This window comes from Cebidichthys violaceus, unplaced genomic scaffold (assembly GCF_023349555.1).
Source record: "Cebidichthys violaceus isolate CVI_PGR_0920_01 unplaced genomic scaffold, fCebVio1.0.p SCAF_120, whole genome shotgun sequence".
NCBI classification, from domain to species: domain Eukaryota; kingdom Metazoa; phylum Chordata; class Actinopteri; order Perciformes; family Stichaeidae; genus Cebidichthys; species Cebidichthys violaceus.
Genome location: NW_027176286.1, coordinates 38,061 through 55,492, shown reverse-complemented (window position 1 = coordinate 55,492; position 17,432 = coordinate 38,061). Strand labels below are relative to the sequence as shown.

Genomic DNA, 17,432 nt, shown 5'->3' with positions numbered 1-17,432 from the left:
CGAGACACCCTGAGCGGTGCCGGTGTAACATTGGGCGTACAAGCTAGCCGTTGTACACGACGGCCCAGGCTGTGCCTCGGAGACTAAACCAATAGCCAGTTCAAATAGAACAGTGTTGCTCATGACAAGTGGATTTAAAGATACGTGGTTCTCACAGGACAATAATGCTACAAACTGAATATTTTACTGCAAAATAAGTTTACATGGTTGATGTTTGGATCCTCCCCAAAATCTGGAAATAATGATAGGAATGTCACCGATAGTGGACTGAATATTCAGTTATTGTGTACAATAAAGCAAATATGTCCAGCAATACCTTTGTCCATATCTTAAATGTATAAACTTAAACCCACATGAGACTCAACATTTAGAGCCCAGTTGCACCGTTGTGGTTCAATAATGATGGAGGGTCACTGAAGACAAATTCTACATCCAATTCAACAGTATTCTCCTGTCATGTAACACTGTGGGGACGTCCAAATAGAAGTTTGAATGATTTCATTCTTCAAAACTATTCCAAATGTGAATAAAACATTTGGTGTCTGAATTATACTGTTTGAAAGAAGAAAAACATAACAGCTGATTACAAATTTTTCAACGGTATTGTACATGCCTGGAAGTAGACTAATCCCGCAAAATGTAATTTATACGTACCAAAGACTGTTAACTAACCATAAAAGTAGGTTATTTGACTTTTAACTTCAGCCTCTAACTGGTAACTAGACCACTTCAAACAGACAAATACAACGGGGCAATGTAAACACAATGGGTATGACGTTCACGCTTCATTAACAGTTAACGCTACAAGATTAGTACAGCTCACCTCATGTTGTGTTCATTGACTTTATTACAATGTAACGGCAGTGAGAACGCTGGCATACAAACTACACAGCAAGAGTCCATCCACGCATTTGCTGGAAGACATCCACAATATTTCCGTCCCTGCAGGAGAAAGTAGATACTCCTCTTTAGTGTTAGAGGAGGACCTTCCTTCTCATTTTAGGGTTTTCTCAGCTGTCTGGATTCCGGAAGTTGTTCTGGATCACACAAGTTGAAATCAGCATATATAAGAGCAGACTCCCTCAGATTGGAGGCCTCAACACAACTTTCCTCTTTGGTCAGTTAGAATTTCGCAACATCCTGCCATCATTTAACCCTCTGACGTATCTCCTCTCCTCGCATTAGAAAATAAAATACTGTGGCATCCACGCCCGTCAGAGGTAATGATGACAGATGAAAGTCCTACGTGGAGGCATTCATATACGAGTGGGAGTTTTCCCATGATGCCCCCACGCCAGCAGACGGGAGAGTCAGGGCAGCATGACGTAGTTCTCGGCAATTTCCAGGATGTACAGGTTGGACAGCCCTGACTGGTCCTCGGTCTGACGCGTCTCTAGAACGACCATCCTGCAGTGAGAAGGTCAGGAAGTTCAGAGGAGTTACCGAGAAGTTTAAACCCGAATGACCTCAATGGAAATCTCAATGTAAGTCATGAATGTATAGGGTCGCATATGTTCATGCAAATCCAGAATATATTGTGATATTCAGATATTGGTTTGGTCCAGACTGAAATATCAACGACTATTTGATGGAAGTCCATGACATTTTATGTAAAAATACTCTGTTACAAGTAAGAGTGAATGGTTTCATCAATGGCCAATGTTTCACAAGGAATACAAAGGCCTAAGTAAGTAGTAACAAGTAAAAGTCCTGCATTGGTACTCAAGTAAAAGTATCAGCATCAAAATATTCTAAAAGTACGAAGAGTAAAAGTACTTATTATGCAATATGGCCAATTTCAAAATCATATATTTTATTACTGAATTATAAGTAGTGATACATTAATGTGTTCATCACTTTAAGCTGGTAAAGGTAGAAATTATTTGAACTATTTTATATACTGCTGGGTAGTTATTTATTTAAAAATTTTTTAAATTTTATTATACTATATTTATCTCGTTAAGGGGGACATTTTTCTCTGCATTTGACCCATCCCTGTACCAGGGAGCAGTGGGCTGCCCATGACAGGCGCCCGGGGAGCCGCTAGGGGGACAGTGTCTTGCTCAAGGACACTTCGATTCAGAACACGACCCAGCCAAGGATCGAACTGCCGACCCTCCGGTTCCCAGACAACCCTCTTTTTGTATTACCCAGATTTGTATTATCTAGTAATAATCCGAATCTGCAAAGTAACTAACATTATCCAACAAATGTAGCGGAGTGAAAAGTACAATCTGAGAGTAGTAATGTAGAAGTATAAAGTAGCATAAAATGGAAGTAAGGTACCTCAAAATTGTTCTTCAGTACAGTACTTAAGTATCTATATTTGGTTACTTTCCACCACTGTAATTAGCAAATGTTAGCATGCTAGAACGCCAAACTCTGATTGTGAACATGATAAACATTACACAACAAAACGAAGCGACCGCACACGAACACCACGGCCGGGAGTAAAGACATGCTGTACCTGTCGGACTGCACCAGCCTGTAGATCTTTCTGTGGTCGGTGGTTTCCTCCAGCACTTCCGTGAAACCTTGTCCTCTCCTCTGCCAGCCGTGACGCCACACTGCCAGCAGCGTGTCCTCAAAACACACTGGACAGACACACAGAGTCAATGCTGAGCTTCAATCACCTACAATATCAACCATCATATTAGGTCAGTAGTGGTGGAAGAAGTTTTCAGACCCTTTACTGAAGTATAAGTACTAATACCACATTGTGGAAATACTCCACTACAACTAAAAGTCCTATTCAATGTACCAGCAAAATGTACTGTTAGTGCAGTAAAATGTTCCCTGTCAGTGTTTTACTATTATATATGATGTTTCTGGATTAATACCATGGCTGCATTAATGTGTATGTTAGTTTAATCTACATCAATGCATCATATTCTATAAGATCATCATGTGTTTGTAGCGTCTCTGTCCTGTGAGAACCACGTATCTCTAAAAAAGATAAACAGTCCTGTTTTCAGCTTTGTGACGATGCTTTTTCCAGCTGATCCGAGAGGCTTTTTAAAGAGTTTATTTAGCTGAAGAAGTAGGAAGATTTTCTCAACTCATAAAGGAACACTTCATCCTTCAGTTTATCACAAACACTCAATATCAACATCAACATCTGGAAATACTGGCTTTTCACTGGACAGGACGGGGATGAAAAACTGTCAACTGAAAAGTAACTAAAGTACAATATTTACTTCTGAGATGTAGTGGAGTAGAAGTATGAAGTAGCATGAAATGGAAACACTGAAAGTACCTTGAATTTGTACTTCAGTATAGTACTTGACTGGTGCTGTTTAGTCACTGGATGTTCTCACCTATAGACTCCATAGCATGAGAGAAGGTGGTGTCTCGTGTTGGAGGCCTGTTGCTCTTCAGCTCCCCCTTCAGTCCGACTATATGTACCGACTCTGTGGAGGAGAGAGGGGGTTCGTGTTGGAATGGCACAGACAGTAGCAGTAGAACTAGACAGAACATAATGTAGAGTATCATCACAATTATGGGTAGTTGTTTTAGTTGTAGTTTCGAAATCTTCAGAGGGAGACTAAACCCTGAATCCCTAGACAATGTTAAGTTGCCTGTTGAAGAAAAACATCCTTTTCACCTTGTTACCTATTTGTCCATATCACATCATACAACTATTAAAGAAAAAATACCTACACTACATTTTTTGGGGTATTTTCCATTATCAAGATCTTATTTATCTATTGTAAAATTGCATTTTTTGGTAATCATTCGTACAAGCTTCCAGTTATTTGTTGTCAGTTAAAATATAGTTATATATATATATATATTTATATATATATAAAAAATAAATAAATAAAATATTTATTTGTTGTGGACAGATGTCCAGTTATTGCAAAGTGAATGAACTGAATGCAAACCGAAACATAATAAATGTATATACATAATGATAAGTTATACTATATATATGTATATATATATATATATATATATATATATATATATATATATATATATACAGTTATGTAGACAGGAAGTAAAACAGTAAGTAAAGTATATAAAGGTAAAGTTACGAGAAGCTGCTGCAGAAATTCGACCCAGTGATATCACAATAGATACAATAATACCATGATATAACAGATACATACAGATATTTGTGTTATTTATCTGAAAAATATTCTGTATCGTGAGTACTTAGATATTAATGACAAACTTTAAAGCAATGACTTACTTTCTATGAGGACGAGCAGTGAGCTACTGCTTAACTGGTTTACTTGAACTACATCTGGGCAAGGTCTCTCTGTAAGAACACACACACACACACACACACACACACACACACACACACACACACACGTTCATTATTATCATTGCTGTGAACGTTGTAGAGCCATTTCACTTATCTTCTCATCCTGACATTTGGCTCATTTTATTGATTCACTGTGATTTACTTTTTTTTATTGTTATTGTTTTTGACATCAGTAAGACTAGCGACAGCTTTGTGGAAGCTAACGGGGATCCAACATATAGAATGAAGAACAAACAGACACAGAAACTCAGCAGAGAATTCAGATCATTGTGCTGTGTCATTCCGTCTTGAATAATATGATAGAAAAAGGAATACTAATTCGATAAACTAACAAATGTTTATATTTTCATCCAGATCTTGACCACTTTCTTCTTTGCTAACTTGTGTTTTGAAAAATTCAGATTTTGGCACCAACAACTGATGTTTAACTCAACAAATGAAACTATTTCTGGCACCTAGAAATGTTTACGTAGCCAAAGTACAATCAGTTGGTAGATTATGAAAGAATAATAGCCTTACAGCCAACACACTGAGGTAAAAAGAGACATCAGAGGATTCATTAAATGCAGGACATTTGTTGCTTTTCTAAGTCTTTATAATGGACGTAATAATGCAGCTTCAACCTACCCAGGCCAGAGTTGGTGAACCAGGATGTGTTGGAGTTGAGGTTGATGTATTCTACAATGACGGGCATGTTGGGACTGGATCCCAGAGAGACGCCGATGCACACCAGCGGATACTCCTGCTGAGGCACCGTCACCATCTCGAACACCCGCAGAGGGTTGGGCAGGGGGAAGTCAAAATTCTGCGAGCATGAGAGAGGAAAGGCGAGGGTTTGATTTCCTTTTAAATATCTTTTTGTGGTTTTACATCTCACGCAGGGCAGCAAGAAAAGCAGACAGGTTAAGTGATTTGTTCAAGGGTACTAAAACCTGCAGTCTCTTAGCCACAGCATGGTGCAGAACAGAGGGCCTGTTCTCAAGACCATAACCATTATATGGTCAAAGGTCTACAGCTAACTCTTAAATTTAATAGTGACCATAAAATGCTTTATTTCCCTGCCAGCAGTCGTTTTATTAGCCGCGGTAAGTGTTAACAGCCCAATAAAAATTGTGAAAACTGAGAAGCGAAGATAGGCTCAGGGCATCACACAATGCATCATATCAACTTGCACATATCATTGTTGTATTTTTCATAATTAATTCACTAACGTTACGTTACTGAGTGCCAGTTTGAAAAAAATGGTGCCTTAGATTTCTTTTGTGTACAAAAAGTATGCAGTGTTAAAAAAAAAAATAATTGCAGTATACAGAACGTGTGGGTAAAAAATGATAGACCGAGGCAAACTCAAACTTAAAGTTTAGGACTTGGGACTTGAGTGCAAATACTTAGGCCTCACTTGGGACTCGCAAAAACAAAGACTTGGTCCAACCTCTGCAATATTTCCCTCTGAGATGTGATGGAGTAGAAGTATGGAGTTGCATAAAGCAGAAATACTCAAGTACAAATACCTCAAAATTGTTCTTAAGTACAATACTTGAGTAAATATACTTAGGTACTTTCCACCACTGAGTGAAATACAACCTGCTAACATTGAAAAGGCTCACATTTTGTCTTTTCTTGGACTCTACAGAGATAACTGATGTCACAGAGTACAGAAGACATATTAATAATCCAAGGTTTAACACACGTACCTTAATGAGCATGAACTTGTGCATGGGCTCGTACCACTGCAGCAGCACTACGCTGGACTCCAGACCACAGCACAGGAACACGCAGCCTCGCTGCCTGTTATCTGCTGCAGGAGAATAGTTTTTGGTTGGCTCTCTCTCTGAAACCAATTGACACAATCTGAAGTATAGGAATCTGCCTCAATTATTCACCTCAACTGCAGAGGGCACCAGGCCCTTATGAAGGCTCATATTAGAGACAGGACTTTATTTATTGCTCTGTATTTCGTCATAAATTAGTATGAAGCCTTTTTCTTTGATGATCTGCTCCTGGTTTCCTTGTAACATTTATGTTTGTTAATTATGCTGCTAATATCAGCTCAACACATCCTGTAGACGTGTCAAATTAAAAGCCTTGTAGCATTTCACCAGACAAAAATCCTTTCTTAAAAAGGATTTTATTGTGAAACATTTGCAGCATTATGTAGTGGGCAGTTTAGTGAGTTGTGAGGTACTTCAGATGTAGCTACTGTCATCTGGTGGTGCTTTTATGTTACTACAAAATACAGTTTGGCTGGGACATTTACACATGTACATCGAAAATGACTGAAATAGGACAGTAACAATTTAGATGAGTGATCAAGAAAGGCAAAGTGTTGAAAATAACATGATTGTGTTGTTGAATTTATGTTTCCACTGACTACATGCATACTGTCTTTTCAAAATAAACTTCCATCGTAGGTTTACTTAGTTTTTAGGCTTACTACTCGATTAGGCTTCGGAAAAGATTGTGGCAAAATTTGTTATGTAAAATAACTACGCTTGTTATGTTACTTGTCTCTGAAGCATTACTTAAATACGTAAGTCACGTAACAAAAGTAAGGTAAAATAAGTCAATGTTGACTTGATTTCACATGGGACATGAATAGCGGTCTCCTAGGTGAAAGTCTGTGTTTGTTTGACCCATCCATCCACCCCATCCTCTTCCCTACATGGATTGTCCCGCTCTTTATACCACATCAGTTGCTCTGACCTCTGAGTGATGAAAGCCTGGGTCGTCTCAAAAGGTGCCTCGGTGTGTCGGTAACAGACGCCGAGAGGCCACTGACCAAGCTAATGACAAAGCTAATGTAATTGATGAGTTGTTTATTTGACAACCAGCCTTTATGTGAGAAAACACAGTAGTTTAAATCCTCAAAATAGCGTGCAATTGAGGCCTAATAACCATTTCAAGGGAAGCATCCTGTCTGACTGTATCTGATCACACGCACTATTGCAGTGAAGAGAATTACGCCCAAATGTAAAAATATGTAAAACAAAAAAAATTGTCTTTGCACAGACAATTAAACAATCAAACACAATTTCCATTGTTGCCATAATTCTGTATTTTATCTCACCAACTGAGCAGGTCTTGCAGCCTTTGGTGTCTGGTATTTTACACGTCACTGCACATTTCCTGAAGACAAAATATATAGTCAAGTTTTTAACTAGCACCAACAAATGTGGGATTTTATTATTATTTTGGGGGTGGGTTTCATTTCTTATCCAACAAGAGAGAGATTCCCGTGTTACCTTGGTAACAGCCTGTGAGTCGACAAGGAAACCATCCTCTGGTCCCTCCGAGCCTGTTCGTACAACTCCTTCAGTGAATGGGAGTGGAGCTGTGAGGATTTACCTGTAAACACACAATCAGACACAGTTTGGAAGCTTATTGGATCACAGGGGGGAACACAGGTAGATGAACAAACAATCACATTCAGAACTAAGGACAGTTTAGAGACTCGACCGCCTAACTTGGCATTAAATACAAGTATGGTATTATAAGGACTATTATTGAAGAATGAACTAAAGTAATTCATTTTTTAATGAATTTTTTTTTTAAAGTTAGCTACTGTAGCTAAGTCAGTTAGCAGTTGCTTAAAGAGTTACAGCAGAAAGAAATCCTTTGAGCAGTATTATTAAAACATGTCCGCTGCTTTGTTGGCAATATGTTCTTAAGTCATTTTTTCATGAAGCTTTCAGAGAACAGAGCCACACAACTAAACAAGGATCCAAGCGTTATTTAATTTACCTGATACAGACATGAGGACGTTATTAATGGTGTAGACCCAGGTACACTTCCCTGGATACAGCTGAAAGACAGGAAGAAAACGTCCATTCGGTCACTGCTTCCTGTGTCTTATTCAAAAGCACTTTGATTGATTTTCATGCTTTTTGTTGCAAAATTTCTCTGATCAAGTGTACCTTATTTCACTCTGTCAGAGCAGTGGTAGAAAACTTAGGAGTGTCAGTGTTTTACTATTCTGTATTTCTGGATTAATATTACTGCTGCATTAATGTGTAGAAGTGTAAAGTAGCACGGAAATACTCAAGTAGAAAACATGTACTTCAAATGTGAACTTAAGTAACAAAAAGGAACAAAAGCTTGTCCACACACCATAACCAAAAACGAAACCAGACCCCCTTTTTGCCAGTAATTTTGGGGCTCACCTTAATCTACTCATAGCCCACCTGTTGTTTACAGCCCACAGATTGTAAAACTCTGACGTCGCTCTGTGTATTAATTAGATAAAAGTCCTACCAGCTCCATCGTGGCCTCAGAGCCGCTCAGGTTCAGGGTGTAGATCCCTTCCTCTGCCCCCAGGATCAGGTGCTGGTCTGACAGGGAGAGAGAGAGGAAACGCAGGCCGGTCAGACATATAGAACAGAAGTCTGATTAGATGAAAGGGAGCTGAGGATTTACTGTGAGCTCTGTTGGATGACACAACCTTTGGTAGCTTGGTTTTCCCACGTCGTGGAGCAGTTTATTTTAAGTGGGCAGCCATGGAAGATCTTTTTAAAGTAGACCTGGAACAAATAAGCACACACAGTATGAATACTTTTTATTGGTAAAAGTCAAAGAGGTTATCAGTTTTATTTTTTATTTTTACAAATGCCTTCAAAGGAGAGACATTTAGATATGTAATTTATGTGCAGAATGCATATACTGAAAAAATGTGATTATGTGTTGTTTTTTCTTCATATAGAAGCTTTTAGAGAAAATAATAATAAATAAATAATCAACAAACAAACAAATACATACATAAATAAATAAGAAGAATATAAAAACTGAAAGAAGAACATATGTAAGTTATACAAGGACAAGTAAAGAAAATAAATGACAAGGTAAAGGGACAGTAGTGTTATTAATAGCAGCTTCTCTGTTTATTTAATCTGTGTACACCAGACTAATAAATGATATGATTAAATAATGGTACACAGTGTTTGTCTGATTCAATTTAAAGATGTAATATAAATATAATATAGATTATGACATATATATATATATATATATATATATATATATATATATATATATATATATATAAGTTAAATAATAAGACAATGTATTATAATATGGTAAATTATAATGTATTCATGTAAAATAGGATATGAGATATATCATACGGTAATATAAACAAACATGTATGTTTGAAATGTAGTTAAAAAGGTAAGAAAACATAAGTTATAATAATAATAATACTGAAATATTAAGGGTTGAATGTAAAAAGTCTGAATTTTTCCAAACCCCAGAATCTCAACATACTATTATAATATAAGCCTGCTGGGTTTGAATGGTGGACAGTTTCTCTCCACACAGTGTAGGTGATTCAAAGGGAGAACTTCTGCAAAAGAAACAATAGAAACTCACGGGTGGTTTCTTCATGACAGGGCTGACACACTCAGCAGGGTCCTGAGAAACGAAAAGCTCATCATGAGTGGGAAGGAGATGTAGACTCCATCATCTAAAGCCGGAGCTGGGGTTTAATCCCCGGCTCCTCCTAATTGTAGTGCAGTAAAAAGCACAGGATAGTATAAAGTGCCACGAAAAGAAAAGACTCAAGTAAAGTACAAGTACTTCAAGTTTGTACATAAACACAGTGCTTGAATAAATGCACAAGCACTCTTAGGCACAGTGTTACCTTTGATGGAGGTTTCCGCCTGTGTCTGATTTTAGGGGGGAGCTCAGGAGGAAGGAGGTCTGCCGGGTTTTCAATCAACTGGACAGGTAAGGATATAGGGTCTGGATCACACACACACACACACACACACACACACACACACATATAAATACACAATAACACAATAAACCATTTGTTTCGCGACTCTTGTGTGTGTAAATGTGAGGATGATCTGGACAAACTAGAAAGGTGGACTGCGTAGAGTGCAGATGTCCGCCAGGTCTGTATATATAATCTATGCAGATGTCTGCACCGGCTCTGAGCAGGCGTGCGGCTCGGCTCCGTGTCACAGTTGGAAACCGAGACCAAAGGCTACTTTTAAGGCTACTTTATGAAGATTTGAGGTCTACTGAACAAATTACTTCCGGCCCAACTCTGTCTCTGGGCGCAGAGCAGCAGCTGGAGATCGGAGATGCACTCAGCTGTGACTGTAGAAAAGATATAAAACACAAATGCTCCTTTCTGCTGGATGAAATTGTTTTCTTTTATTATTGTGAAAACAAACTAAGTTCCCACTAAATTGTGTGCATCATATTTCATACTTCAGTCCATCAGTACAGTATAAAGGCGAGGCAGCTCACCTGAGAGTCGTGAGGGTCGTGGTTGGGGCGTTGGTCGAACCTGCGTCCCACTGGAGGTCCTGGTGAGAGGGACAGGGGCGAGCAGCGAGTAGAGCTTCCTCACCCGCTCGTCCTCCCCCGCCATGCTTTCCTCTGAGCTGGTCCGGGTTTTAGGCTGCACACATGGAAGCATACCGACATGTTGACCGTCTTCCTCTAACAGTGTAAACTGCCTCTCATCCGTAACTAAGTACAATGACGGAGCAGGAAGGGACTCGACGTGTTCCAGGGAACTAAGCATGTGACCCACAATGCAACTGTGATGATGCTATTTTCACTTCTTCTGCTGTCATATGAGTACATGAGTAGTTATGCATGAGCTCTTCTATTCTGATCTATATCTGGATCTTGGACACAATTTTCATCAAACAGTGGTATAACCATGACATTTCTAAGTAACGTGATAAAACGTACAAACTGTCAACTGAGTTATACTTTCAAATCTACACAATAAACTGCTGATTGTTAATCAAATATCTATCACCAGTAGTGGAATGTAATGAAGTGAATTTAATATACGTCACTTAAGTACATATTTGAGGTACTTGAATTCTTCTTGAGCATTTCCTTCAATGCAACTTTCTACTTCTACTCCACTACATCGCAGACACTTCATATATGAATGTAAAACACTGAAAGGAAACCTTCTATTACACAATGAATACTTTTACTTTTGATACTTTAAGTACTTTAGCTGATAACACTTGCATACTTTTGGTAAGGTGCAGGATTTTTACTTTTAGTGGAGTATTTCACAGTACTTTTACTTAAGTAAAGGATCTGATTACTTTTTCCACTACTGTCTATTAGTAAAACAATAGAAATGTTATCTCCAGCAATACTTGTTAACACCTACTATTTAAAATGTCAACCTTTACATGAATGTAATAAAATCCAATGATCATGATATTAACAGGCAATAACTTTTTTAAGAACAAATCATTTCCGTGATGTTTTTCATGTAAATAATAAGGCTTTGGCTTCAAATACAGCCCCGTCACCGTAACAAACACACATAAAACCATGTCTTGCGTGTCGATTCAGTTGTTTGTCAATAATCACCTTTGGCGGGAGTGGAGGTGGAGTTTCATTTGCTGGCATTATGCGACTGTTGGCAGAGAGAGCGTTGATTCAGTCTGGTGTGTTCATGGTACAAATACACATTAATACACATGTGAGTTTGTGTTTTAATAAGACTGACCTGGTAGCTGGTATCGTAGGGCTGAGGAGGACAAAAGAAAGAGACAAAGTGTCAATGCAATCTGTTTTAACTATATGAAGCGAACAAAACACATAAGGAAGTGACTGCTGGTTTTAACAACTCACAAAATAAAACCATTTTCAGTGGTGGAATGTAACTAAGTACATTTACTAGTAACTACACAATTTTGAGCTACATGTACTTCTACTCCACAACATTTAGGAGACATTTAGGAGGCAAATATTATACATAGTAGTATAATAGTACTTACTCCACTATGTATATTTGATAACTTTTGTTACTTTGTAGCTTTAGATAATAATACAAAATATAAATCAGCTACTTAAATATGATGTATTATTATAGATTACGCTAGCCAGCAGGATATGAAGTAATTCAAATTATTTCCACCTTTAACTTTAAAGTGACGAACACATTCATGCATCACTAATCATAATCTAGTGTTATAATATATTTTAGAAATATGACATTTTACATAATGTGTACTTTCGCCTTTGGTATTTGAAGTATATTTTCATTCTGATACTTTTGTACATAAGTGAGATTTTGAATGCAGGAATTTCACTTATAGCAGAGTATTTTAAAACTGTAGTATTGCTATTTTCACTGAAGCAAATTATCTGAGTACTCGCACTGAGTACACCATGTGGGCACCTGTCAAGTATTCCAAACAGTTTAAATTCAGTCAACCATAGTATCATTCACACGCTGTGGTATTTTGTTAAACGTGGTTTTGATGTTTTCTTACACGCCCACATCATCATAGTCGTCGGCGTCGTCATCTGTGTCCTGATCCCTGAGACAGAAAAGAGAGGTTAAATATTGTAAACAGATATTTTTATATTTGTTTTAAACTTTTGTCTGTGATGTGTCTTTTACCTCAATGGACTCTTGCTACTGCCGGTGGATCCAAGTGAAGGTGTTAACTGAATAAAACATATGTACGTATTATGTATATTTTGTGGGCATTTGTATGTACATAGATAAAAGTATGTAAAATATATATGATGCATGTGTGTATAGATGTATGTCTAAGAAGTACTACTGTACTACTAATATGTTATAAACTTACTGTAGCGGTTGGCGATTCGTTCTTCATAGGCCTCTGAGTGTAAATCTGTTCCACTGAGGGACCACAAGCCAAAACATTTAACACAATAACACTTTTTACATCAACATGTACTTCACTTTATCCAGAGAAACCTAAAGTGGAGCAGAATAGGTGTGTATTCGTTCACCGGCATGATTATTAACTAATAAATAGAGAGCAACAGTGAGTGAAATGATGCCTGATATATGCAAGTAGTATTTATAATCTCTCTAATAATAATCGCACTGCATGCAAATATTTTCTCAAGTACTGTGCGATTTATGGTTTACTTGTATTTTACTTGAGTATTTTCATGTTATGCTACTTTCTACGTCTCAGAGGAAATATTGTTCATTTTACTCCACTAAATGTAGTTCACAACTTAAGTTACTTTGCAGATTCAGATAAATACTACAAAATATCAATCAACAAAAGAATTATGACGTACTATTAAAAATGAAGCTGCCCAGTAATATTGAAAGTAATTTAAATATAATCCATATTTACCAGATGCAATATTTAAGTGAATAATTATAGTTCAATATCATATTATTTAATATTCTGAAATGGGCCATACTGCATCATGAGTACTTTTACTTTGGGTGCGTTGATTATATTTTAAAGTCAATACTTTATTTTCCCTAAGTAAAACTTTAAATTCATGACCTTTACCTGTAACAGAGTATTTCTACACTACAGTATTGTTACTTTTACTTAAAGTTACAATCTTGAAGATTTGGTTCTCTTTGGGGTTTCTTTTGGGGGATTTCACTTCCCTGTGACCAAAAACAGTGTCACCGTGTGACGTAGCTGGCCATACTCCCTACGCTAGCAGACACCGGAAAAAATGTGCTTGTAATTTCTCCCAAGGGCTTTTATCAGTGGGCCATCACCATTGTGTTAAAAAGCGCTTTCTAGAGCCAGTGATCAGTTTGTCCATTCTGGGCTACAGTAGAAACATAATGATGATGAGGACCCGCTCCCTATGTAGATTGGAAGGGCTCATTGTAAGCTAACGAAAACACAACGATTCTTAGTTTCAAGTGATTATACACTTATGAAAACATAGTCTGAATTAAAGCATTTTTTGTTCAGCAACTAAAGAGTCAAATTTCAAAATTTCCATTTCACATGTTGTGAAACCATGTGTTCAAGCAAATGGCTTAAAACTCACCATCATGCCAAAGAATGTGACATATTTGGCCTACTGAGTTTCGTCATAGTTAAAGTAAAAGAGTGTCTTCTTACTGCTAGTGTCAGAGTGTGTCCTCTCGGCCTGGTTGTGTTTGTTGACAGACTGGATCCTCCTCAGAGATCCAGGCAGCGTCACCTTAAATCAACAAGAACACATATGGTTCATTCCGTCAGGGTCTATTATCTCGACTGTGATAGACACCCTGACCACCAGTTGGAAAAAAAATATATACATATTTTGAAGTTTTACTTTCAAGTGTAAACACACCAAAAAACAATGACAGTAATGGACCTCATCTCTAATGAATAAATTAAGGTGGAATTATGATTGACCAGACTGATAATATCTATCAAGAGCATCATCTCTTATCAAATAAAGTGTTAATGAGAATATGGTCAAGACCTCCATCTCGTCGTCCTCCGTCAGCAGGCAGGACTTGTGTTTCTCAGGGTGTCGATACTTCTCCAGCAGGTCCAGCGTCAGCTCCCGATTCAGGCAGTGCTGGGTCAAAAACATGTTCTGCAGAGAGAGGACAAGGTAGAGAGGAGACACAGGAGGCAAAGGGTGGAGACGGAGACAACGGAAACGGTGAGTGAGCTGAAGATGATGAAAACTATAAGCAACAGGTCGGAAATAAAGGCCAGCTCAGACCAGATCAAGTAAAGAAAGTCGTTTTTTATGCAAGAAAGAGCTGTGGTCAAATAACTCACTTTTTTGGCCACTTGGGGGCAACGGAAAAATCTTATGACACTGACATATAATCACCTCCTGAATATGCCACAAACTAAAATAATCCCTCATAATCATCACTTATGACCCACTCGAGGTTCATGGTGGTGCCTCTATCTACGGAGACTCTGGACGTTTCTGCACATCAACCTCTACAGAATGCTGTAAACAAGCACCCAAGAGGAAGCTTCAAAAGTGGCGGACACAAAAAAATGCTAATAAAGCGAGGCAAGAGTTAATCTGGGGTTGGCTTAATCTGCCTCCACATGCGCTCCGCCCACAAAAATACGTCTTCATGTGTACTACTAACATAAAAATTTTGCCTATACATTCACAATAGGCTTGATTCAGAACTGACGGCATGTAAAGCTGAACTGGCGTATACAGTATGTGAGCAGTACTGACCGAGAGCAACTTGGAGGCGCTGGGTCTCTTCTTCGGGTTCCTCACCAGCATGGCCTTTACAAAGTTATAAAACATGGAGGACCTGCAGATAGGAGATACATATAATCTTTAAAAATGTATGCACACATATAATGGATGATTGTATTAAGATTATACTAATCTGTTTATATTATTGATGTCATTCGCTGTTGACCTTTACAGACTCAAGGTTTCTTTATCTAACCTTCTTCAGATTTAAATATTTCATATGTGTAAAAAAAAGAGAAGCTTTAAATATAAATGAACAGCAACAGCTTGATAGATACTGTAGTAACCATATGCTTCCGTGATTTAATGATTGAATATAATGGGTTTTCATTTACCATTTAGACTTGTCCTTCAGTTTGGGAGGCTGGTAGCCGCTTTTGGACATGAGAAACAGGACTCTGCAGGACAAAAACACAGTCGATGACAATCTGTGGATGTCTGTGTTTATGCCCATGGATGTCACACGCTTATACATAGGCCTGATCCATCCTATAATGGATTCAATTTGTAAGGTGAAGGTGGGTGAGGTCGTGTCTTTCAGTGTGCCTTTACCGCAGAGGGTGGACGTCAAACATCGGCGGCTGTAGCTCCGCCAGCTCGATGGCTGTGATGCCCACAGACCAGATGTCGCAGCGTTCATCGTAGCCACCTTTAATCTCCACCGCTGCCACCTCCGGAGCCATCCTGAGGACAGGAGGGAAACGGCAACAAGTGACGTTTGTGTCACAGATTCGGTGCAGCAAGACACTCTAGTTATTCTACATCCCCGCAGCCACCCGCAGTTATTTTTGCCCTTAAATGTTTAGATTCAGGTGTTTTACAAGACCTGTGACATTCAAAGCTGTATGGAGACTGATCTCCGGGTGTTAACCTCACCAATATGGCGTCCCAATGAAGGACATCCGCCGGGCCAGAGTGGCAGTGATCTGAGCCGAGATCCCAAAGTCAGCTACACAACAGAGGGAACAAAAAAAAAGTATAAACAGAATATCCTCTCATTCAATTTTACAAAAAAATCAAGACAGGTTTCTGTTTCTGTATTTATTATATTTCTTATAGAGTTCCAAAGGAGTTGACTCAAGTCTCAAGTGCATAAACCCACTTTTATTTCTCCAAAAAAGTAAAGGAAGGTCATTTTTTATTTTTTTATTTGTATTAATGGTTGTGTTTTCAATGCATGCGGGAATACCCAACAAGATTATTCCTCCCAATCTGGATTAAATTGTAAAAGTGTTGTATTCATGGGGGAATCACATCAGGAAATACCTTTTGCTTGTGAATGAAACATTTAGCAGCCGAATATCAAATGTTGGATTCCAACCACCACAAATTAAATTGTCAACTAGCGGGAAACCCATTTTAAGGCTTTAACGAACACCCAAACGAGACAGCGTAAATGTGTCAATCAGCTATAGCAGCTATATAGTGACTCATCTTAACCACACCGGTGCAGCGCAGAGCAAAAGGTTGCAAACATCCACCTACCCAGTCTGACCTCGCCCTGGTCGTTGAGGAGGATGTTGGCACCCTAGATGCAAAAGAGGGCAAGAGAAACATCAACAGAGACACGACCAGACAAACATCTTATCATTACCCACTCAGTGATCTTTTACTGAACCCACACAGGATGGAAAGCCTGTTGACTCTGAGAGTACAATAAAGGTCCATGTGATGGGCTGATTGCTGGAGTGTGCTTCTCTTCATCATCTGCTGCCTTCAGTACGTCAGAAGTAATCAGATTCTTTACTTAAGTAAAAGTAAAAGTCCTGCATTTAAAACATTACTTAAGAAAAACAGGATTTTTAAGATAGAGGATAATACAGCAAAAGCTGGTTCAATTACAAACATAAGGATTAGTTTAGTATTTAGGAACACATACAGGTGGATGCATAATCGATTACGAAGTCTTGTTTCCATCTTAATCTCAGCTGCACTTTGAATCGACTGTAGTCTAACATGTGTTTACCACAAAAAATGTAAGAGTTAACAAAATAAAAGTCACCTTGATGTCTCTGTGGATTTTCTTCTGTGCATGCAGGTAGTCCAGACCCTGGTCTCACACACACACACACACACACACACACACACACACACACACACACACACACACACACACACACACACACAGTGAGCATCCAAACTGAAAACTGAATTTTTCACCAAAATAAAAGCTTTTACTTATTAATTTCACCTATTTCAC

The 17,432-nt window shown here is 38.3% G+C and overlaps 1 protein-coding gene across 4 annotated transcripts in view; it reads right to left on the bottom strand.

The window, feature by feature from the left end:
* Window positions 1-827: 827 nt before the first annotated feature.
* Window positions 828-17,432, bottom strand: part of LOC137869453 (mitogen-activated protein kinase kinase kinase kinase 5-like) — a 36,075-nt gene continuing 19,470 nt past the window's right edge. For 2 of the 4 annotated variants that reach the window (XM_068706853.1, XM_068706856.1), the window contains exons 6-32: window positions 17,235-17,282; window positions 16,718-16,760; window positions 16,109-16,181; window positions 15,785-15,916; window positions 15,568-15,630; window positions 15,206-15,287; window positions 14,474-14,590; window positions 14,125-14,206; window positions 12,859-12,911; window positions 12,666-12,712; window positions 12,535-12,582; window positions 11,766-11,786; window positions 11,627-11,672; window positions 10,526-10,679; window positions 9,906-10,006; window positions 9,635-9,676; window positions 8,712-8,790; window positions 8,525-8,601; window positions 8,015-8,075; window positions 7,516-7,618; window positions 7,341-7,399; window positions 5,968-6,104; window positions 4,901-5,078; window positions 4,196-4,264; window positions 3,318-3,410; window positions 2,468-2,594; window positions 828-1,407 (exon numbers count right to left, since the gene is read on the bottom strand). In XM_068706853.1, the coding sequence (XP_068562954.1) occupies window positions 1,311-1,407; window positions 2,468-2,594; window positions 3,318-3,410; window positions 4,196-4,264; window positions 4,901-5,078; window positions 5,968-6,104; window positions 7,341-7,399; window positions 7,516-7,618; window positions 8,015-8,075; window positions 8,525-8,601; window positions 8,712-8,790; window positions 9,635-9,676; window positions 9,906-10,006; window positions 10,526-10,679; window positions 11,627-11,672; window positions 11,766-11,786; window positions 12,535-12,582; window positions 12,666-12,712; window positions 12,859-12,911; window positions 14,125-14,206; window positions 14,474-14,590; window positions 15,206-15,287; window positions 15,568-15,630; window positions 15,785-15,916; window positions 16,109-16,181; window positions 16,718-16,760; window positions 17,235-17,282 (2,232 nt within the window). In that variant the 3' untranslated portion in view covers window positions 828-1,310. The remainder of the gene's footprint in view (window positions 1,408-2,467; window positions 2,595-3,317; window positions 3,411-4,195; window positions 4,265-4,900; window positions 5,079-5,967; window positions 6,105-7,340; window positions 7,400-7,515; window positions 7,619-8,014; window positions 8,076-8,524; window positions 8,602-8,711; window positions 8,791-9,634; window positions 9,677-9,905; window positions 10,007-10,525; window positions 10,680-11,626; window positions 11,673-11,765; window positions 11,787-12,534; window positions 12,583-12,665; window positions 12,713-12,858; window positions 12,912-14,124; window positions 14,207-14,473; window positions 14,591-15,205; window positions 15,288-15,567; window positions 15,631-15,784; window positions 15,917-16,108; window positions 16,182-16,717; window positions 16,761-17,234; window positions 17,283-17,432) is intronic. The other 2 variants (XM_068706854.1, XM_068706855.1) reach the window with 2 other exon arrangements.